The 23963-nt window shown below is 43.1% G+C and overlaps 1 protein-coding gene across 2 annotated transcripts in view; it reads right to left on the bottom strand.

The window, feature by feature from the left end:
• EEFSEC (eukaryotic elongation factor, selenocysteine-tRNA specific) overlaps nucleotides 1-23963 on the bottom strand; it is a 270247-nt gene that overhangs the window by 239024 nt on the left and 7260 nt on the right. The window contains exon 1 of one of the 2 annotated variants that reach the window (XM_064362160.1): nucleotides 545-619. The exons of the other annotated variant lie outside the window; for it this stretch is intronic. Within the exon in view, the coding sequence (XP_064218230.1) occupies nucleotides 545-566 (22 nt within the window). The 5' untranslated portion in view covers nucleotides 567-619. Of the gene's footprint in view, nucleotides 1-544; nucleotides 620-23963 lie in introns of those variants that run through there. 2 annotated transcript variants of the gene reach the window in all.

A 23963-nucleotide genomic window follows, 5' to 3' on the forward strand; every position in this document is an offset into this window, starting at 1 on the left:
GAATGGTGGTGGCCAGGAGCTGGTGGGAGGGGGAAATGAGGAATAAGTGTTTAATGGATACAGAGTTTCAGTTTGAGAACATGAAAAATTTCTGGAGATGGATAGCAGTGATGGTTGCACTACAATGTGCATGTACTTAACACCACTGAACTGTATACATAAATATGGTTAAAAAGGTAAATTTTATATTATGGATATGTTATCGCAATTTTTTTTAACTTGGAAGAAAATAGGAAAAAACACTAAAAGTAGTTGGTGGGATCTTAGGGTATTTGGAAGGCCAGACCAATCAACTCTGTACATTGTTTGGCTTCAATGCCTCTCCCTTTTTCCCTACCATCTCTCTGGAACATGAACACTGGGTCCAGGGCTACAAAAAGCTGCCCAGTGGTCTGTATTGCTGTTCCTGCTGGTGGTCTATTGTATCTTCTCAGACAATGCAGAAAGCATGTCTTCACAGTCACACTAAACCTCAGAATGCAAACTTCACAGTCACACTAAACCTCAGAATGCAGAATACAAAATACAACATGCCCACACTCACCCGAGTTAATACTCCAGACCATCGCTCCTTACACAAAAAATGGAAAGCAACTTATGTCAAGCCATTCTACAGACACTTGAGGAATCTTCAAATCTCTCTCCAGTAGTCTCTGAATGAGCCAAAAGAGGAAGAAAAAGAAAGCAACACATTAACTGAATACCTGCTATCCACCAGGTAGTATGTGAGGTGCTCTGCATGCATCAGTTCTCACAACGCCATGAGAAAATAAATTGCTATCGATGTTTTACAGATGGAAACTGAGGTGCAAAGAAATGATGCATCTTGTTCCAGGTCACATTTCTAATAAGCACTGTAAAAAGTAACACTCCAAAAGCCTTCTTTGGGAAGAATGATGATCTGTGACATAAACGTGCAGGAAAAGAGCTTAAGTGTCACTAGAAGTAGAATTCAATGATTAGACAATCATATAGTGTGCACAATCAACTCTGGCTGCATTTATGGGAGGCAGAATAGCCTAGTGGTCAAGACGATGGGCTTGGGAGCCCAAGTTGGGTTCAAATGTTCACTAACATTTTTCGATTTCAAGAGAAAGACAGAAACGGTGTCTAACTCATTAGAGGTTTATCAGGATTAAATCAGATTAATACAAATTAAACGGTTTAGGAAGTGCCTGACATAGTCAAAGCTCAACAAAGTGCTAGCAGTAATATTTATTCTATCTTCTCAAAGCAAGTCTAACAGGTAGGTATTATGAGCACCATTTTTAGTCATGATAAGGCTGAAGTTCAGAAAGGTAAAATTAGTTGACTAAGATCGCTCAGCTAGTAAAATGGTAGAACTAGAATTCAAGCCTGGATCAGCGGGATTTCAAAGAACAAGATTATAGGCATACAAAAAGAGGGTAAATTGAAAAGAAAGGCCTCTTCCTGCTCCTTCTCTCTGGCAATCTCCCACCCCCACTACTAGACCAACCACCTCACCCCCCTCAATCTCTGTGGCTGGTGGGAAGCAGGCCAAGTGCCAAAGCCACAGTGGTCACCAGGTCTCTGCTGGCAGCAGGGCTGGTGGGAGCCCTCTGGCTCCTTCTAGACAAGGGCAACAATACTAATCTCTACTGCACAGGTCTGGGTGTGAGGACACCCAGGTTCCAGCAGGCACTGTCTCTAGGAATGGACCCTGTGACATGTACACACAACAACCATAAAAGGCTGAATAACCAAGGCCTTCCAGACACTGTTGTTCAAGACAGCGTAAGTTATCCTTAGAGAGTGGAACAGTATGCTGTCATTACAAAGAATGAGGGGAAACTATTATAGATTAATATGGATCCATGTTCAAAATACACACACAAATGAAAACTGATGATGTGTGTTGGTAGTAGGGGGAGTGGAAGGAGACTGAAACGCAGAGACAGAGGAAGACTTACTTTTCTCTGTATATCCTTTAACATTATTTAAGTTTTCTACCATGTACATATATAACCTAATCTAAAATATATTACTTTTCAAAAACCCTCAATTGATCACCTTCTTACTACAGAGCGTTTTTTGGATAGTTGCTAAACCTGTCTGAGTCACCTTTTCTTCATTTATTTAAAAAACTAAAACCAAAATAAAACTCTCCTCCCAGATTTGCGGGGGCATTAAACAAGGTAATTTAATAGGCACTCAAACACAAAACTTATCATTATGTTGTCCATAAACTAAATCTGGGTACCTTCCCCCACCAAAAACAAAAACAAAAACAAAAACAAAAAAACAGGCTGGGCGCAGTGGCTCATGCCTGTAATCCCAACACTTTAGGAGGCCAAGGCGGGCGGATCACTTGAGGTCAGGAGTTCAAGACCAGCCTAGCCAACATGGTAAAACTCCATCTCTACAAAAATACAAAAATTAGCCAGGCATGTTGGCGGATGCCTATAATCCCAGCTACTCAGGAGGCCAAGGCGAGAGAATTGCTTGAATCCAGGAGGCAGAGGTTCCAGTGAACTGAGATCATCCCATTGCACTCCAGCCTGAGCGACAGACCGAGACTCCGTCTCAAAAAACAAGCAAAAAAAGAAAAACAAAAACAAACATGACTTGATAACATTAACTCTGCATTGCTCATGTTTCATTTCTTATTCCTCAGGACATTTCTGAAATTAAAGAAACCCAGCCTCAGTGTGATGACTGCCCCACACCAGCCAGCTGGGGTATGCACAAGGATCAGACATACTGTGGGAGCAGTGCTCCAACAAGAAAGACCTTTCAAAGGAGAGACACTTCAAAACTCCTTATCACAATCTCCACTAGCTGATGCCAAGCTCTACTTCCATTTTATATCAAGGCTTCTCTTTTGTTTTTGTTTTTGTTTTTGTTTTATTTTGTTTCTAAATCTGGATCAGGATGGAGGCTGGTAGTATCCCTTGAGAAATGAGGACCATGGCTGAAAACACAAAAAGTGTTCAGAATACCCACTTGTGTGCCAAGCACATGTGATCTGCTCAGAAGAATGTCGGCACAGGCTGTAGGTCTTGATGGGAGGACAGTAAACAAACAGACAAACTCAGAATGCTCTCCACACACAGAAAAGGATTTGGGAATGGGAACAATGAAAGTTATTCTCCCAAGTATTTTATCCTTCATCTGAAATAGACAGGCTGTTCCTTCCACTGGATGGAAAAGACGGGGCCCCTTAGGAAACTGTGGCAGCCCTTTCCCAGGGAGCCAGCCATACACCCACTCACGCCCAGGCTAAGTCCCTGCATCACCTGCCAAAAGACATGGTCAATCCCCATGCCATGTCCTGAAGTGCCCCCTGAAGCAGCCAAGGCTATATGCTTCTAAGGGACAATTAGGCCCTGGCAAAAGGGCAACTTGCTATCCAGGAGTGATCTCTCAAATTATAGAGGTCTCCAAACTCCTGAAATTAGGCAGATGGTCAAACCAAAGCTTTCAGAAGAAAAAGATCTCCACAATAAATACAGAAATAAAGGACTTCACAACTTCATGAGCCCCATCACCTTTTTTCATTCATTTTTAAGTCACATCTGATTTTCAAAGACTAAGCTTTCCTGCTCTACCACCAGGATCCCTGTCTTTTGGAGTAAAGCAGCAATTCCCAGGCTTCAGTGGCACACTAGCTAGCAGGTTCTGCTGGGTTCTGGACCTCCTGCTCTGCTCCTTTCACTGGCCTGCCTGGTCCCATCAATGTAGGGCCTGGCATCTCTTGCACTGAGTCATGGGCAGAGGCAGCTGCATCTCAATGGCACTGCACATCTGTGATTCACTACCCTTGGCTCCCTCCAGCTGTTGTTTCACACCATCCTCACAACTCTTTAAAGTCTTACATTCTTACTTTCCCCATTTTAAAGGCAAGAAAATTGTGTTTAGTAACCTCTTCTCCCCAAGACTGCACAACCACCGTGCACAAGGCTGGGTGCCACACAATAAAAATATATCTCATGCCTCTGAATGCTGCCTGCCAGGTGGTGGGAAAACAGGTGTAAGGATGCTGGCTGTGTAGAAGAAGAAAAAGGCTGTGTCAAAGGAATAGCTATCCCTTGGCCAGGTCATTATGGTCAGGAAATCATAAAGCAATTCGGATGGAGCATGTCTAGATTCACAAAACATATGAGAGGTTAGCCATATATTGAAGTCCTTCTGAGTTTTGTCTTAAGTACTCAATATGATGAGACAAAAAAAAAAAAAAAAAAAAAAAAAAAAAACCGACTTCATGTGTTTTGAGCAGTTCAGTGAATTATTTTTTCAAGAAAGAAAATTAAGTTTACTCTCAATCCATGTGAACAAAAAGGCAGGAAAAAAAAAAACCATGAGGAAGGAAACTGGTGTCTCCTCCATGCTAAGCATAATGCAAATTACAGATTACAGATTTTAAATGCAATTATTCCCTCCTGTGTTTTTGGTGGTTAAAACCTGGCAATTTGAGGTGGTCACTCTCAAACATAAATCTCAAACAATGGGGTTTTTATCTACCTCCAAAAAAGTATGGATCTTGGAAAAATAATTTTTTTTTTACTCTGATAAGACAGTAATCTCCTACCTTGCTGACTCAAATGTACTTGCATATTAATTGCTTCAGACCCCAAAATCCCTGCTGAACTGGCTAAATTGTGGGCCAAATTCAATAATCCAGCAACCTCCCATTCAATGCCTCACCAAGATAACTTTGCATGTTTAATTTAAAAGTACCGATTGTTTTTAAATGAAATGCTAACGCAAGCCTGTCTGCAGGCCCAAGTCACAGCTGTATCTCTGAGGGACAAGCTGCAAGTTGGAGGGCTAAGACTTAAGTCTGAGCAGCTTTTGGACAACGAGGTAAACACAGCCTACCATCTCTCTGCTAAATGGTATCTGTTTCCCCAAATCAAACTTTTAAAACATGCCCCTTTAGGTTAATTCCCCTGATGTACAGGCAATGAGATCTGGCCTCAGATACTCAAATATTATCTGCTCCAATTGTATCTGATTAGCAAGAAATACACAACTGACCCTCTAGCCAATGTGAATGCCTATGCTATTCTATCTAAACTGACCTAAGGCATTTTTTCCTTTCTCTTTTGCAACTGTGTTCCATGTTTGACCCTTCAAATTTATTTTAAGTAGTTTTGCAAACAGCTTCCTCTCCCCCTTCCTCCCCTATGCAGCCAGCATCTCACATTTCGCCTGCACAGAACTTGTTTTGTCCACCTTGGGAAGTGGCACTTGGGGAAATGGAGAGACTGCTTCAGAAAAATCAGAATCAGAAATAGGTCCCATTCATTTAAAAGATTAAAACAGTATCAAGGGCTAATTATTATTTATTTTAGTATACAAATCAGAATTAAAGCTGTGATTCCCAAGTGTTAAAATTCATGGCAATCTTTCTAGCCTGTAAAAATAAATATCTTACTCCCTACAGTCACAGCAAAAATGCCCTAAAAATATTTATAAAATCTCTGCATTGCTTCACTACTTAACTATACACAAGCACTAATCATCATAATCAAAATACTTGATTGAATCTTTTCAAACCAAACATACAAAGCTTGTTCAATAGTAGTAACAACAATAACTGTTAAAATAGAATAACAATTACAATAGTAGTTACAGGGATTTGGAGATTAAATGACTAATGTCAGAAAACAGTGAGAAATAGTTTCTGGTCTGTGGTAAAGTGAAAAGGTTTTGGTAGGTACAGAAAAAGAACAGTCAATCTGAATTCATTTAGGGTTCTGGGCTCCTGGGCTCACAAACGTTTCATTGTAAAGATTCAGTATGAATTTTTGAAACAGCAAACAGCAAACAGAAAAAAACAGTTTAACAGAAAAAAACAAAGTGCTATTTTGTCCTTGGGTTTTATGTCTTACTTCTACGGATCTCCCTGTCCTCAAAAGAAATGACCTTTAAGAAGTTTCATTTAGAAATTTCTTTTTTAAACTAAGTTTGAGTCTAAACATAACGGTAGCAAAATTTGGTTATGGTTTAGAAAAATATTCACATGATAATTTGTCTGGAGGCTAGTGACATCTCATAAAGAATTATCTTTGGGAGCTGAATTTTCTAGTGCTTTTCCTCAGCCCCCAAAACACAAGTTACTTATCAAAACTACTTCCAGTTTCACTTTATATGCTAGAAATTTTCATGAGAAAAAGGTATTTAAATGTTTCATTTTACATGAAAATAAGATGACTTTCATATTTCAAATTTTCCCAAAAGAGAGTCTTTTAAGGCAATTAAAAAGATCTCCTTCTAAAATAATAAAACCTGCATTGAAAAGTACTTAGTCCACTCATTTTTAGCACACAATTCTACTCTGAACTATGTTTTCTTTGCTGAACTTGTATTTATTATGGTACATTATTTTGCCGTGAGTTTCTACACATATATCAACGTGCACATAAACTAATCCAAAAGTCTGAAATTCACCTTGAGGTCTAGCATGTTTGTCAACAAGCACGTTTTTGAGAGCCAGATGGCCTACCCATTTACATAAAGAATGTCTGTCTACTCATTCTTTATGGCAGTGATTTCTCCAAATTCTAAATGTGCCACACGTCATCTCCTGTCTGGTACTCTGCCTTCATCTTTTTGCAAATCGATTTTCCCATTTATAAAAGCAAACTTGAGCCTGCTCCTCCAAGAGAAATTTGACAAAAATGAGTATCTCTTAGTTTTAAAAAACTCACAGCTATTTCTCACTTGGTTTAAGCAGTCTATGCTGCAGCAAAACACAAAAAGAATGAACGTGGGAGATTCTTTGGAGTTTGATGAACTCCTCAAATGGAGTTCTTTACCATTTCTAAACAGAGATACACTTTGGCTCAGCTAGAGATGCAGAGAAAGCTTCCAGAAATTTCACAGACCTACAAATCTGGGGAAACTAAACGTCAGCAAGACCTTTTGAAAAGTCCTGTAAAGGTCTAATGCTTTATTGATAGTTTAAAAACTTTAAAATGTATCATTTATATATGATGTATTTGGAAACATGTGTGACAAAAAATAAACAGTAAAATCTGGAGGTTGGGTGGAGTGGTGTCACTGTTTCTCCAACTGAAAGGAGGACACCCCCAACAAGTTTTTAAAAAACTAAAGCTTTCTGAATGTTTCCCTTTTTTCCCTAGGCAGACACATAGGCCTGGCTCAGACCCTAAAAATACTAAGCTATTAAGGCTTTTTTGATCCTGGTTTTAAGATAAGAAATTAACAAAAAGAGCTTTCCAAAACTTAGCCATATACATTCACTTATAAGCCTCTCCACAACATTGAATCAATAATCCAGTATGGCCTTTAATCCCAGCTACTTGGGAGGCTGAGGCAGAAGAATTGCTTGAACCCGGGAGTCGGAGGTTGCAGTGAGCTGAGATCGCACTACTGCACTCCAGCCTGGGTGATAGAGTGAGACTCCATCTCAAAATTAACAATAATTTTAATAATAGTAATCCAGTATGTTCATTTAAACTACAGAAAAAAACTACAGCATTTCAGGGAAGGCTACATTTATAGCTAGCAATGGAGTGTCATGCAAGGCCAGGAGTCTTTATTATCAATAGTGAAATAGTAGTCACAATAGCAATGATGTTTATTAAAAGCTTATCATGTACTATATATATATTCTAATCCTGAAAATAGTTCTTTCTGATTTTGCAAACCAAGAAAGTTGAAACCCAGAGAGGTTAAGTAATCTATCCAAGATCATACAGCTAACAAATGTTGAAGCCAGAATTCAAATTCCGTTTCTCAGATTGTAAACCTCAAGCTTTTTCAATTATACCATGTTTGCAATTTATGCTGTTTTGTGCATTTTTTCCTGTAATCCTAATACATAAATTATTTCAAGAGAAGTTAAGTTCCTGTCATCACATATTTTTGGGTACATTTGCATGTAGCAGTGATTGGTACCTATCAGTTTGCAAACACAAAACAAGCCAGTGCTTCCAGCAGACTGGTCTCTCCTGGCAGACGAAGCATGTGGCTTGTTGACACTCCACCAACATTTCTCTTCTGCTGTGTGTCCTCTGGTTGTGTCTTTCCCCACCGTGGCCTTCCTCATCGTAACTCCAACTGCACTCACAATTTTACAGCCGATCAACACAATTAAGCTCCAATACTCTGATTACTTCAATGTTAATTTAGTTTCTCCCTAACTAGATCACCAATTTAAAAGCAGAAACAAAAATCATATATTACACATGACATCAGATACCATCCATCTAGCTTGCCTTCCCAACCAAAAACAAGTAAAGTGAGATTTCTGACAAACGGTTTATTTTTATGTGAAGTCTTATAAAGATTAAAAATTAAATCATACTAAATTATGATCGCAATAGCTAATACCACTTACAGAGTATAGGTTCCATACACTGAGATAAATATTACATTTAGCTTATCTCATTGGATAAACACTTGTAAATTTATGCTCCCCATTTTGAAGATAAGAAAACTGAGGCTCAGAGCTGTGCATCCTCACAAGCTGACCACTGTGGTTCAAACCTGTACCAGCATGCTGAGCCTCAGCTCTTCCCACTACTCCACTTAACTGGGCACAGCTACAGATGTCACAAACCACTAACAGAAGGACAGGGTACAAATCCAGTCCCTGTCCTGAGGCCTACCTGCGGGCCTAATTAGGGGGTTCACAACAAACCCATGTTCTCCCTCCTTCTGAAAGAGGCCCAGCAGGCTTCTCCCAGCACTACGAGTTTCCCAACAGCAGGGACCATGTCTTTTTTATTTGGGCTTTCCAAAGCCTGCATTCTGTTGGGCTGGCATAGCCCACGTACCTGGGGCTCATTAAATGGTAAGATGTTGTCAAATTTTATCAGCCTCCCCTAGAGAACTCCCCCAGCATCTATCTGCCAGCCTTCATGTTGCCTAGGATCCCAGACCAGTTTTACCGAGAAGGTCAGTCTACACTTTTCCACCTACGCTCATCTTCTCCCAAACCTTGTTCAGTCCAATGCCACCCTGTCACCACCCACTGCCTGGGCTGCACAGCAGTGGGACTGCTGTATGCTGTTGTCGCAGCCGCTTTACAGCATTCCTCACTAGCCAAAACTAGCCACAGGGCCAGCACCTGGCACCTCCCTTAAAAAGCAACAGGAACCCTGAATAAAAGACCAAAGACCACAAAAGAGGAAATAATTCCTTGCATTAGAGTATCTCCAGAACATGAGATTTAATCCCAGGCTTAGGACCTGGGGTTGACTTGGAGAAAAGGGGAGTTTGTTGCAGTACTAGTAAGAAGAGGAGGGAAAGGAGGGGTGGGGGGAGGCGTGGGAAGAGAAGGGAGGAGAAGGAGTAGAGCAGAGGGGGAGGAGAAGGAGGAAGAGAAGAAGGAGAGAAAAAGAAAGAATGCTGATGATGACATTAGACAAGAGAGAAGCCAGCTTTGTCCTGCATCCTATTGAATAGCCAAGTAAAACAATAAATCTATTTTTTTCCCTCCTCTTCTTTGACTTAAAAAAGTTCAAGAATTTCATTTCCTTCTTTGAAACATTGCTCTTGCATAATTGCAGTGCTCTTTCCTGCTGTCTGCAATGCTGAGGGAAGACAACTTTTGACTGCCCCAAGGACTTCAGAAGTGGCTACATTCTGGTGCCAAGCCTGCAGTGCACTAACCCTATAGTAAGGCCTGCTTCCATTCACCAGGCATCTACCTTGCACCCAGAATGATGCTAACTGTATCACAGTTACTACTGCTAACTCTAACAGCAAACCAGAAGGTAGGTATTATTCCTTTTCTCTCCTTTTTTAAAGAAGTGAAGAAATTAAGGCTCAGGAAAGCTACACGTCCACAGTAACACAATAAGCCAGCAGAAGGGCCAAGATTCCAATTTCAATCTTCCTGACTCCAGACCCAGGCCTGTTGTGCTGCAGCTTCTTTACTCTCCGGGAAGCTCTTTGAGACAAAGTCTGAAACCTCCTCTGCATTTCCCAGAGGCAACAATTAATTAGGCACGATAAGCAAAGCACCAAAGCTTACAGAGTGTTTGCAAACATAAAAAATTTTACTGGCTCCAAAATACAAAAAGAAAACTGCAAAAACTGAAATTACTCAAAGTTAAATTAAATGCCTACTGCAATGCAAGAGAACGCCACTAGTACACTGGGATTCAACTCTGAGGAAGGTATTCTAAACCGTATTTTCTGTGAGATGGTAGCACAGTCTATTCATGTTAGTCTGCTTTCCAGGCTGCAGTGCGGAACCTCAGGCCCACAAAGGCCTGAAACCGGCCCTGGGTTTTACTGGCCTTTTTCACCAAAAGGCATTCCTACCAGGCCATAGCAGCCAGAGAGCCACGCGGGATCCGAAGAAACAGAGGGGAGGGCCTCTGAGAGCAGCGGCCGGAGCAAGGTTTCCTCCTCCAGGCGGCAGAAATAGCTTTCCCAGCCTTGTCATAGTGCCCAACCCTAAGAAATAGCCTAGCAATTGGGTCCCCACCGTTCCCCTCACTTATCTGTGAGAATGTGGATAGGGCTGGAGGAGTGCAGGCCAACCACGTGGCAGGCCAACCCCCTGAGGCACTATGCCATCATACACACAAGGCCACACACAACCCCTCCCTGCTATTTTCGCTTGGGATACCATTCTTTCCACAGTATTTCCTCCATTTTCAACTCTTCCCCAGTATTGGTAAAATTTGATAATTACCTCCAAACACAAAAGCGAAGAAGCAGTTTGTGTTTTGAAATGTGATCATAATTCAAACTGGAAGCTAACACTAATCATTTGATGTTCACTTGAAAAGACCAGATAGGCTATGCAGGAACATTTCAGTAGGGGGACTGATAAGGAGAAGGGAAATAAAAATTATTGGTATTTACTCAGCCTGCAATGCTTGTGGAAGGAAACTCTTTTAAAAGGAGAGCACTTCAGAATGGTTATTCAATCTGAATTTTACAGATAGCACTGGAAATATTTTCTCGCAGAATGCACTCTATCTCCATCATCATATCTCTCTGGTGTGCCGTTCACGTTGTTCATTGCAGGAATTCTCACTCAATTTTGCTCCATTATGAGCTGACGGTGACCCAGAGTATACAAGGCATTCAAGAATCTGACTGGAAATTACTACCACAAAACATCTGTCCCATTCCCCGCTTGCCAGCCCTGCCTTAGGGAGTGAAGATGGAAAACAACCCAGAATCCACATGCAGGAACAACTTTTTATCCCACTCACAAACCAGGCTCCTTTGGAAATTGACGGTTCCGGCATTTTTAGAAACTATGTTCCTGGAAAAACATGGCGTGAGCCTCTTTTGAAAGCCTGCAGCTCAAAACCCTTCTTTTCCTACCCAGACCCTTCTAATAAAAGCCAGGACAGGAGCTTCACGGGGAAGCAAACAAGAAGGCCACCCAGGGTTCTCCCCACTCAGTGTGGTCAGATTCAAATTTTGCATTAAATGCCACTGATCAATTAGAAGACCCCAGGGATGTCACACATACTAATATATTCCACAGCTTATATGGCATCTATCTTATAGACACATTCCCTTTGGAAGATTTATGTTGTGATTACAAAAGATTAAAAGAAGACATCTGATTTCATATAGGGCTAAGCTTCGGAACCCAGCTTTTCTCCTCGATTGCTATCAGAGGATAGAGGCGGCAGCACAGCACCTCCCATCTAGATTGCATTTTGCTTTGCTGCAGATGCTCCAAGGGGCCAAGCAATGGACATGCTCAATGAATCAAATAAACGAACAATCTGGAAAGAACTGGTTCATCTCCAATCAAGAATCAGTGATTGGACATCCTCATGTCCAACACTGGCACAGTAACTGCCCCCAGCCGGTCACAATGGCTCACCCCTGTAATCCCAGGAATTTGGGCAGCCAAGTCAGGAGGATCGCTTGAGCTCAGGAGTTTGAGACCAGCCTGTGCAACACAGCAAGCCGTTGGCTCTACAAAAAATAAACAAACAAAATAATAACTGCTCCCTACTATGTGCCTAAAGCTTTATTTATGGACATCTTTGATGCAACCATCCTGTGAGATAATCACCTGCATTTGGGTGCACAGACAGGCTCAAAGAAACCAAGTGGCATTTTCCCTAGACCTGGGCTATCCCTATGCATGGGTTCCTTCTGCCTGACCATCATTATGTCCTTAATGTGCTGGGCCTTGCTACCACTGCTGTTTTCAGTTAAACTCTCTTGGGTGCTAAAGTTATGGAGGCACCTGAAATCAGCAGTTCCAGGTTTGAGGAAGAGGAAGCAGAAAGATATGAGATTCCAGTTCTTACATAGGCTGGAGTCTGGTGGGACAGGAGTTGCAAACCAATGTCCTTTGTTATCTGTGGGGGATTGGTTTGAGGACTCCTGCAGAACCAAAATCTGAAGATGCTCAGATATAAAATGACAGAGTATTTGCACATAACTTATGCATATCTTCCCATATATTTAAATCATCTCCAGATCACTTATAGTAACTAATAAAATATAAATGCTATATAAATAGTTGCTACACTGTATTGTGTTTTTAAACTTAGGTCATTTTTTTGTTGCTGAATTGTTATTTTTTGTTGTTTCCATTTTTTTCAAATATTTTCAATCCTCAGTTGGTTGAATCTGCAGATTCAGAGGGCCAGCTGTGTCTTTCTGGCTTAAAAGTTTCTATAGAAAAACACCATGGAAGAATTGAAAATAGGCAAATCATTATACAAAAGAAAAAAAGGAGATCTCCCAGAGGCAGGGAGATCTCCTTTTTTTCTCCTGGAAAGTCCTTGCTTTGGTTAATACTGCAAACTTGCATAAAAAGAAAACTGAGTATAGAAGGGTTGATGACTAAAGCCCACATCTTCAAATGCTTTAAAAGGTAAGTCAGATAATCTTTACACTGATGTGAAAGGGGGAGAAAATACATTTGACCCCTTGCTTCAAACAAAAATCTTCCCATCTGGTTTTTAATTAGAAAGCAGTTGTTTTGCTTTTGCAACACTTTTTAACCTCTGCCATTGTAGGTACAAGCCTGCAAACCATATTTTCATTGATTAAAAAAAAATTAAAAATAAATGTTGAAAGAAACAATATTTTTCTTTTTAAGGAAAAAAAGATAGCAAGCAGCAATTTTTTTGGAGGGGTCAGGCACTTAAAGGCATCTATGGGAAGCCATCATGGCTGTGGCCTACAGTTTATTTTGTCTTGAAAAAGTCAGAGGTCATTTTAACTATGCTGACCTGTGAACCTACACATTGATCATCCCCATCCAAGACTGTAAGCAAATACTGCCCTCTTGTGCACCAAATAGTTCCAGAGTCGGCATGGAGATGATTTCTACCCAACCGCCCTGTGGACAGCTTGCGATTGTACAGCTGGGTCTCCAGGGCTGGGAGATGTGTCAGGAAGAGGATGACACACATCTGTTACCAGAGTGCTTGCTAAAGTGTCCCCAGATTGCCTTATGAGATAGATTTCAAGATAAGAGGAAGAGGGAAAGATTCGGCTGAAGAAATCAGACCAAACATAACTGACTCTTATCTTTCCTAGAAAATACTCATTCCTCGAAAAGAAACTTTATTGGTTGTCATGAAGAGTTTTCTTATTATGTATATTTAAAACTTTTAGAAACTATTAACAAACCTACAAAAATGACTAAGTAGTACCTCTTTTTATCTAGGAAATCTATGCCAGGAAAAGAAATTCCATTTGATTCTAGAGGGGAAAAAAAAAGCAGGGGGGTGGAGAAGCCAGATTGTTGTTTCAGACAAATCCTCTAAAGTTGGCCACATGCCCTTCCTCTCCTTTCTGAGATTCCCCCAAGCTGGTGGTGGGGGGGGATTACTTGAAAGTATTATTTCCTCTACCTGTGGACAAGGTTCTGTCACCAGAAGACCAAATTGGCATCTCAAGAAAGCTTTTTCTCTTTTTTTCAGATGGAGTCTCACTCTGCTGCCCGGGCTGGAGTGCAGTGGTGTGATCTCAGCTCACTGAAGCCTCCACCTCCTGGGTTCAAGTGATTCTCATGCCTCAGTCCCCCAGATAGCTGGGATTGCAGATGCCCACCACCACACACAGCTAATTTTTGTATTTTTAGTAGAGATGAGGTTTCACCATGTTGGCTAGACTTGTCTCAACTCCTGACCTCAGGTGATCCACCCACCTCTGCCTCCCAAAGTCCTGGGATTACAGGCATGAGCCACCGAACCCAGCCTCAAGAAAGTTTTAAAGGATGCAATCTACTGTTCCCTTGTTAAAGAATTTGAGAAAATCTATAGCAGAAAAATATGCATGCAAGTCTGAGGCTAGGCCATGCCTGCTCAGCAGGAACATCGTGGGGTGAGGAGCTGGTCTTCCCTACAATGAGTGTCCAGTTCTGGTTCTGAGGTACAAATCATCCCAACATCTGCACCCACACCTTCACACTTCCAGACACAGAGGAAGACTGATCAAGTCCCATGCCAAACTTGTTTCTGGAAGAAAAAGAAAAGGGAAAATATGCCGCCCGCCCCACTGCCATGCATTGCCTTCAACCCAAGAGGTGGCCCTGCAGGAAAGGGGATGGAGGGAAGCATGTAGGGCCTGTGCTTTGTGAGGCTATGCAAGAAAAGGAGCACTGACCAGGAGTGAGAAAGGGGCTAGGTGTCAGCGGAATTTTATTTACCACTTCTATGATTTTAGATACTTAACATCTCTGATGTCCAATTCTTGAGTTAGTGGTTCAGGAATATGTCCTTAACCTCCACATGGCCTTCAAATCATAAGCAGCCAGTGGGTCAACATTTAATGGCCAAACACAATCACAGAGTTGTGAAAAATGTCTAATTCACTTTTAGCCAGCATTGCCTGCCAACCCTGATTCCACATCAGTCTATCCCTCTACCATGGAAAGAAGGGGTTACAATACCAGAAAACAAGACTAAGAATGGGTGAAGGCCAATAGGATAACCACACTGAGATCAAACATCCTCAGAAAGCTGGTTTGCTTTCTTTCATCTCACTCTGTCCCATTTCAGAACGATAGGACATGCCATGCTTATCTTTCAGCAAAACTGTGACTGCTAGAGAGTCCAGATATACACATCTGTCCAAATATACCGGCAACACCAGGTCTACTGTGTGAAAACCGGCTGATACCCTCTCACTTGTACCTAGCCCCAGGAGAGCTCCAGCCTCAGGACCCTCACATGTGCTATGCCTTTGGTCTGGAACACCTCCCAACATTCCAGGGGCAGGCTCTTATGCCTCCTTCATAGGTTAGCTTCAACTTTATTGCTTCAGAAAGGCCTTCTCTGGCCTCCAAACTAAAGTAGATGCCCCACATACATTAGTCCCTATCTGAGCATCCTGTCTTGTCCTGCTTAGCACTTACATAATTTATAATTCCACACATTTTGTTTACTTCTGTACTATCTGCCTCCCCTACTAGACAGGAAGCTACATGAGAGCAGAAGCCACTTCTGCCTTGCTGACCACTGGAAACTCAATCCCTGGAAAGCAGTAGTTGCTCAGGGTTTGTTGAATGAATTAATGTCATGATCCACCTTTCCTTCTACACCATCAGAGCTTAAGGAATAAAGTTGCCTAGCCAAATCTTCAGGACACTAAGAATCCTGGGAAAAGAAATTAAAGAAAGCCATGAAACCAACCAGGTGCTCAATCAGCTCTCAACCTGTCACAAAGAGTAAGTGACAGAACCAGCAAGGCGCTACCTAGGGAAGTACCAGGGGGCCTCCCCTCTTAGGGTCCAGTCTCAAACACTGCACACCCATGACAACAGCCTTGAAGTCCCAGGGGGCCTATGACTGTGACATTTCACATTTATGGGCGTCTTGGGCTTCCTGTGAGAAGACACATGAAGAACTAAAGGGTGAAACTGGCTAGCTGATGGCGGTGAGTGACCTGGTCTGCAGAGGGACACTTACTCATAAAGGCTCAGGCCAGCACCAGAACAAATCTCTAACCTCTTGCCTCAGGGAGCCTTCCTCTCTCCCCAGGAAGTTTCCTATCATGCAAACACTTGGTATTGGTATATGGAGCCCCAGGTTCACCTCTGGCCTCCCAGGTTCCTAACAACCTGGCACTCCAGGAATTTTACATTCAGAAGGAAATCTGGACCCAGAACCTGGTGATCAGAGACAGTGATCTCTTTTTGTCATGTAGTCAAGAAACCCTGGGCAGAGCTATGTTCTCCCACTGGACAGCTGGCATACGCCTCTGCCTTTGGAAACCCTCTTCTCCCTTCACCCTCACAGACTATTTGCAGAACAATTAGTGGCATCAGCCACAAGCTTGCATTATGCTCATTTCCCCATCCCCAAGCTCTGGGGCAAGTTTAAAAGTGCTCGTCCTGTCTCAGAATCAGGTCTGAATTAGTACCCTTCCTCAAAAGAACTCCAGTAGCAAAGTGAAAACAGACGCCCTAGACAATGCCCTTTGAAAGCCCCAGCAGGGACAACTGGTGACAATGCAGCCCTGGCTCTGAAAGAAACCCTAAGGTTAAAGGTTCACGGAGGCAGAAGAATTACCAAAGTACAAGTTTGTTCAAATTTCCTCCGGCAGATTTAAACAACCAGGGTCAAGCTGAAGATTGCCGGCAAAAACCTATGAGACAACTCAGCCCCTTTGAACTGCATGGAGAAAGGAAAATATACGATCTGGGAGGGATCTATGTTATAGCTTTTAAAAATGTTCTTGAAAGGGTCACCCCTGTTAACTCAAAATCAGAAGGATGTTTGAAAACTGCTTCTCTAAAACAACAGGGCCGCTGGGCCCTCACTGTGTGCGGTGAGCTGCACTGAGGTCGCCGTGTTCCCGGCATTAGTGTGCTGACCCTCTGTGGGCCATGAAATTAACCATCAGCACGGCAGAAATCTGCTATGAGTTAAACTACTTTGCTACGCAAAGTGGCCTGAAAATGAAATATGAGGATTGAATTTCCATTGAAAGATTAACTTGTCTAACCTCAAGGCAGGCTTCCTCCACTGTTGAACTCTGGCTGGTTGTTTAAAGCACCACAAGAGCATGGGTAATTGGTGCAGGCAGTGGGAAATGACCTCTTCATTCATTCATTCATTCCAGCATGCACACACCAAATATTTACTCTATGCCAAGGCCTGTCCTGGGCCCCTGGACATAAGAGTTGAATGATAACAGGCCCCTACCCTCAAAGGGATCAAGTCCAGGGGAAAACATAATCCAGTAAACAGAAAAGGGCATAAGATGGGGAGAAAATGAGATCATAGGGGTATGTGTAGGAAGTTACGGGCCCTCAAATGATGGTGACCTAATCTGGCGTAAGGAGGGTGGCCAGTGAGGGTTCCCAGAAAAGTGCACGTAGCCAGAATATGCAGCATGAGAGAGCACGGTCTGTCTGTACGGAGACCTGCAACTAGTTCACTCAGCCTGGAGTTCTGAGATCCCAACCCCTCAGGAGGGGCCTCATCAACCATACTAAGAAGTTCAGTTTTTATGCCAGCAGAGAGCAAATGAAGACTTCTACACAGGGAAGTAGTTTTTAAACTCTCTTCTATCCCTATACCTTCGGTGGGAGGCTGAAATCAAGGAGACTATGTGAGGGGAATGCTGTACGCATCCGGCCAGGAGCTAGCAGAAGCCTATCATCAGGTCGCAGCTGCAGTGATGGGAAATGCGAGGGCAGAGAGCAAGCAGGAGGGACAAGGTGTGGTGATAGAACCAGAGGTAGGTGAAGGAAGAAGACACACTGAGGAGCATTTCAAGGGACTCACCTTGGGAGGGTAGAGTTGTCCTTCACTAGGAAGGTGACGAAGCTGAGACGGTGGAGTCTGAGAGCCTGCGGCAGTCATCCCCAGGCCAGGACATCTCAGGAAGATGACAGCTGTTATTACCAAATCACATGTAGGGGACAGCTCAAACCCAAATGTACAATACGGACAGAGAACCCAGCCATTCCTCAGTCCATCAAACCCTGCACTATCAATTACAGCAGCTACTAGCCACCTGTGTCTATTTAAATTAAAATTAAATAAGACTAAAATTTCAGTCTTTAGTTACACTAGCCACAGTGCAAGTGCTCCCACAGCCATGAAGCTCGCGGCTGCCATGTTGGACTGTGCCACTGTAGAACATGCCTATCATCACAGAAAGTTCTGCTGGGAAGTACTGATCAAGCCACCGAAGAGATTTTTTTAAAACACTGCTCTTCGCAGTCAGTGTCTGACGGCCCTGTCTGCAGGGGCTGGATACTGATGGGAAACACGGCTGTGCTGTAAGTGCCTCAGGGCTCCCTTCCAGTCTTCCTGTGGGCTACTTGTCTGTGAGGTCAGACAGCAAGTGCCGAAGAAATGGAGTCCTTCTTATGTAAAGTCTTTTTTCTCTAGAACATAAGTTCTGAAGATCATCTCTGAATATGCCCTGGATCATCTTTTTAGAGAATAGAGAATGCTGAGAACACACACGCAAGGACCTTTACCATTCATGGCGAAAGATCCTGAAACTCACCTGGAAATGCCCACAAACAGGGCAATTTTTTCCTCAAGTGCCACACCATCATGTACCTGGGAAGACTGAGCTCTAGTGCCAATGTCAAAAGACCAAGGATAAACCACTGACCCTCCGGAGCTCTAAGCAACCCAAATAAATCTATGGTAAAGGACGTAGCCACCAGGCCAAGCAAGGCAAGCTCCTGCAGTCAGACAGGGCAATACTAGCAAATTTCAAGCACTAGTTTTAAAAGAAAAAAGTCAGGTTTATCTTTAAGCAGCACCTGTGCATGGCACCAAATAAATATCCTCAGGAAGTAGGTTAGAGACAAAGGAAATTATTTTAGTCTTCCTGAAGGCCTCAAGACAAGAGAGGAATCATTACAACACAAGAGATATGGAAAGAGGGAAAGTCAACTTCTCTCTCAACAGCAAAAGTTGTTTTTTCTCCTGCCAAGAGAGGATCACCCACATTAACTAAGTCCTCCCTACCCACCCAACAAAGGCCACTTCAAAGCAGCAGGAGCCTAATCACACAGCACAAGAAAATAAAAGACCCAATTAACAAAAGACAAAAACTCAAATAATCCAGGGGAGAATAGAAGCAGAAATCTCTATTTTTGACAATTTGATTTATATATAAAGTGCTCCTCAGGAGCCACAATTTTCTATGGAAGCAGGCATGGGCTAAGGTCTGAGAGCAACTCCTGGGCAAAGCCAGGGCCTCTGAAACCAAGCCTGGCTACTTGTGTGCCCTGCAGCAAGCTGCCTACTGCTCGCAGCCTCATTTCTAGTAGCTGAGCAATGGAGATGGAAACACCTCCCTCAGAGACTGGCTGGGAGAATGCAGCGAGAGCCACGGGTCTAGAACAGTGTCCAGTGGACAGCAAGCATTCTCCATTCTTTCTTTCCCTCTCCCTCCAAGAGGCAGAACCATCCCTTGGCCACCGGTCAGCACTGCCACATCTGCACCCCCAGAGCCCCATTATCCCTGCTGATGGTGTCTGCCTTGCCTGCCTGTGGTATCCTTCCTCTTCTCCCTCATACAGCTGGGTCAAAAAGCAGAAGTTGGAATGAGGAGAGGAATGCCAGGCCCTAGGACCACTTGTCACCGCCCTCTCTTCAGACTCAGAGGGAGCTCACTAAAAGCCATCAGAAGGATCTACCAGCTTAAAACCTACTAGCCTTCCTCCCAGAAGCTTTCCTAGCTCCTGAGATCTGGTCCCGGCTACCTTCTGGAAGCTTGGCCTGACACCCTGCTCACACTCCAGCCCTCCCTTTGTCTCTGGGTCCTTGTTTACTCTGAGCCCTCTATCTGGAATGCCTCCCATCTTCGAAAATGCAAAATCTCAACCAATTCCCACAAGTCAGTCAGACTGGCCTGTGATCAATTCCTACAAGCCAGTCGGACTGGCCTGTAACCCAGCCAACCCAGACTCATCTCCTTTTACACCACTGTGTGCAAGTGCCAGCCACCCTGACTACTCCCCTTCTTTAGCCAGGGCTGTTCCCACACCTCTGGACTCTGCTAAGACTGTTTCCTGGATCTTCTCAGCCTGGAAATCCACAGGTCATCCTTCCAGGCCCAACCGTGTGTCCCCTCCAGCAGGATTCCCTACTTGTCACCCCAAGCTGGAACTCACATCTCTGTGCTCATCTTTGATCTTGATCAAAGCCCTTACCACTCTGCATCTTAAACTGGCTATTGGCACTGCCTGGCTTCCTCCTCCCTACTTGGGACTGTGAGCCCCTTGAAGACAGGCACAACTGTGTATCTGCCCTCACGTCAAAACAAAGCCACACAACATGTGTGTGCAGAATCTCTGAGTGAGTAGAGAAAAACACCAAATGAAGCTCCAAGTGGTCCTCTCCCACCACACAAGCTGCCGAAAGTCCTTAAAATAAGGGCTACGAACTCAAATGTCTCCACAGCCTAGGCACATCACAAAGACAAGGCAGCCTGCAGAGCACGTGCCACACACCACACATTTAAAATGGCTAAGATGGCAAATTGTAGATTATGTGTATTTTACCACAAGTAGAAATAAATAGAAATAGGTTTGTTACCAAAAAATGTAATACTGGTTCACACTACAACATGAATTAACTTTAAAAGCATATGCTCACTTTGGGAGGCTGAGGCAGGAGGACTGCTTAACTCCAGGAGTTCAAGACCAGCCTGAGCAACAGTTGAAAGGATCCAGACAAAAAGGCCACATATTGTGTGATCCATTTACATGAAATATCCAGGACAGGTCAGTTCAGAGACATTAAGTAGATTCGTGGTTGCCTAGGCCTGGAAGAGGGGCGAATGGCGAATGATTACTAGTAGGTACATGGTTTCCTTATGGGGTGATGAAAATGCTCTAAACTGAGATTTTGTCATCTAGCTACACAAATGTATGAGTATAGTGAAAACCACTGAGTGTTCACTCAGTGCACACTCAGTGAAATGGGTGAATTTTATGGTATATAATCTATATACCGTAAAATTATTTTTTAAAATTATATAAATACTATATAAAATAAAAAAATGTTTTTAAATTTATTATCTACTGTATGCCAGGCCCTGGGTTGGCCCTAGACCTACAGAGATGATTCAGATATTGTCTCTGCTCCATGCTGCTTCCAGGCTATTGGAAAGGAAAGACATGGAAACCAGCCATTGGAGCAGAGTGTTAATACCAAGAGGGATGAATGCTGTGCAACCAAGTCTAGAGCCTAGGAGAATGAGGACTCGTGCTCCTGCTCCCTATCCTACCATGAAGCTGCCTCAGAAGTGCCAGGCTCCACCCTCAGCAAGACTGGGCCTCCAAGATACCCAGAGTACTGGAGCTATAGATACCATCATTTTCTGCACATTGAAGCCCTTGCTGGTAAAGGGGACACAGAATTGAGCTCTTAAGGCAAGAGTATCTCATCCCCAGCCTGGTTGAAGCTCCATCAAACAAAAAATATGACAGAAAGGGGAATATGTCTTAGGGCTTAATTTATGGGTTGTTTCCTGGGATGCCTGCCCAAATCCTATTCCAACCTGGATAGAATGATTGTGAAGAAAAACCCAAGAGACATGCTGATAGAAAACAAAGGGGATGCTCAGTGAAAAGTTTAAAAGCAATTAATTTTAAGTGATTACAGCTTTACCAAAAGCTGTGGCTATGATTTCCTTCTGACTTTGATTATAACCTTCCAGCAAAATATTTGCCTCAAGAAGGCAGAGTCTTCGCATTATTTTCTATTCCTAGCATGACTACAAAAATATTCTTTGATTTAACATTTGATATGTTTTGTTCTCAAGGGCAAGCCCCATGAGAAGAAAAATGTACTCCAACAGAATGAAATATGACTACCTGCTTCCATTTTTCTTTCCTGTTGGTTCCTGCTCAAATATTCTGCATTAATTTAAACTCAAGGCTATGTCTCTGATGTTGTGCTACTCCCACACTGTCACCCAAGCTAAAGCAAAGTCACCCGCTGTCCAGCACCAAGAGAAAGTGCTGCAGACAAAGCTCAACTTGAGTCTCCTGGAGGCAACTAAAGGCACTCCAGTGTTGAGGGAGACCAGGTGGGGCCAGAGAGCAAAAAGGTATCAGGCAAAGCAAGAAAACTTGTACTTGAATAGTAAACACTTTAGTAGTGAGTGAGGCAGTCTTCCTATTTAACATAAGAGTCTTTGAAGCAAGTGAAGGCAAGCAACTTCAGTGTCAGCCTCAGCTTTAGTTGGTGGTAGAGGATGTCGAAGAAGCAGTACTGGAGAATAGAACCTTCTAGTTATGGTGTGTACCTTTCAGTGAAGAAGAGAAAGAAAGCTCTCACTGGATGGGCACGAAGAAACAGGGAACTCAGGACTGACAGATACTAGGAACTAAAGAAGTAAAGCTGAAGGAAGCATTTCCACTTAGAACGCCTTCAAATATGCTCAGTATTTTAGGACAAACATACATAATTACCACAATTTCACATAATGTATTCCTACACAGACTCCCATAAGAAGACGAGGGGCAAAGAAAACCAAAAGTGGTATTTTGTTGTTTGCTTTTGCATTTGAATAACACCCAAATTCCTCAAGGACACCAAGGCCTACCTGGCCAAGCCCCCAGTATGTTATTTCTGCTTGGAGCAGGCTGCTTTCCAGGGATATGTGCAGATGCCTAAAGGGTACCATAAAAATTTGGTTGAAATTCATTCACACACATGAACCCCTTGTTTCATTCATGAGTCCAGAGAGGGCATCTGCTGAAGGAATGAAGGGCATACACCTCGAAAAAACAGACCAAAGGGGAAAAGCCTTCTCCATATGGGCGCCAAGAACACAGAAAGCTGGAAAAACAGAAAAGGCAAAGTAGCTTAACTTTTACAAAGAACGTTCTCTCCAGGCTGCGGAGACGAAAGTCTCCTAGGCTCTTGGATGTTTCTCTCCTTCAAGGAGAATAACCCGAGTCAGACTTAGAAGTCTTGTGCAGTCCTCCTCAACTCTGGGCAGGGAGGGCCCAGAGAGGGTTAGAGCCACACAGGAGGCACTGCTGAAATGGTAGGTACAGAAGGCAAGAGGTCCAGGCGACAAGTCGCAGTGCTGTTCATTAACAACCGGAACAAAAGACTGGGAGACAATACACTGTTAATCCTCGCAGCCACCAGAGGACTATAAATTGCCAAGCCAAGATACCAGCATTTTTCAGCCCTCCTCTTTCCTGCCAGAGTTAGATTGAGGATAAGTCTAAGTCCCTCACCCCCACCCAAGTCTTTAAAACATACATTACTGAATCTTTTTGAAGTTGTAACCCTGAAAGATTTATACTCTAAAATGGATTCAAGAAAAATACTGCTCGGAAACACTACAGGGGGCTGGAATGGACGGATACACTTTTTCATTTGCACTGAGAATGCCAGCATATGGGCTGCGCAGTCAGATCAATGTGGGTTCAAAGCTAGTTCTGCCACTTATTAATTGGGTTCCCCCGACCTCTGAGCCATGGTTTTTTTCATCTGTAAAATGGGAATATCACTTCTTACCTCCTGGGAATCATGTGAAGATTAAACAAAGAAACCAAAAAAACAGCATACAGACAAGCACTAAATAATGCTAAGTATTATTATCATTGTTAACCCCACAGCACTACTTAGTTTCATATGTGGCCACATGGATGAAGGGAGATAAAACCCAATTTTCTCTGTTAAGAGGGTGTGTGGGGGAGGGCGGGGGGGTGGGAGTGTATGTGTGAAGTATTTGGAGAGGAGCAGTGGAATTAGAAAAAGCCAGCTTTAATTTAAGATATATTGGCCAGGTGCGGTGGCTCATGCCTGGAATCCCAGCACTTTGGGAGGCAGAGGTGGGCAGATCACAAGGTCAGGAGATCAAGACCATCCTGGCTAACATGGTGAAACCCCCGTCTCTACTGAAAATAGAAAAAATTAGCCAGGCATGGTGGCATGCACCTGTAGTCCCAGCTACTTGGGAGGCTGAGGCAGAAGAATCACTTGAACCCAGGAGGCAGAGGTTGCAGTGAGCTGAGATCACGCCACTGTACTCCAGCCTGGGAAACAGAGCAAGTCTCCATCTCAAAAAAAAAAAAA

The sequence above is a fragment of the Aotus nancymaae genome, unplaced genomic scaffold (genome assembly GCF_030222135.1).
Source record: "Aotus nancymaae isolate 86718 unplaced genomic scaffold, 86718_ANA_hifiasm-v0.15.2.pri h1tg000046l, whole genome shotgun sequence".
Taxonomy (NCBI): domain Eukaryota; kingdom Metazoa; phylum Chordata; class Mammalia; order Primates; family Aotidae; genus Aotus; species Aotus nancymaae.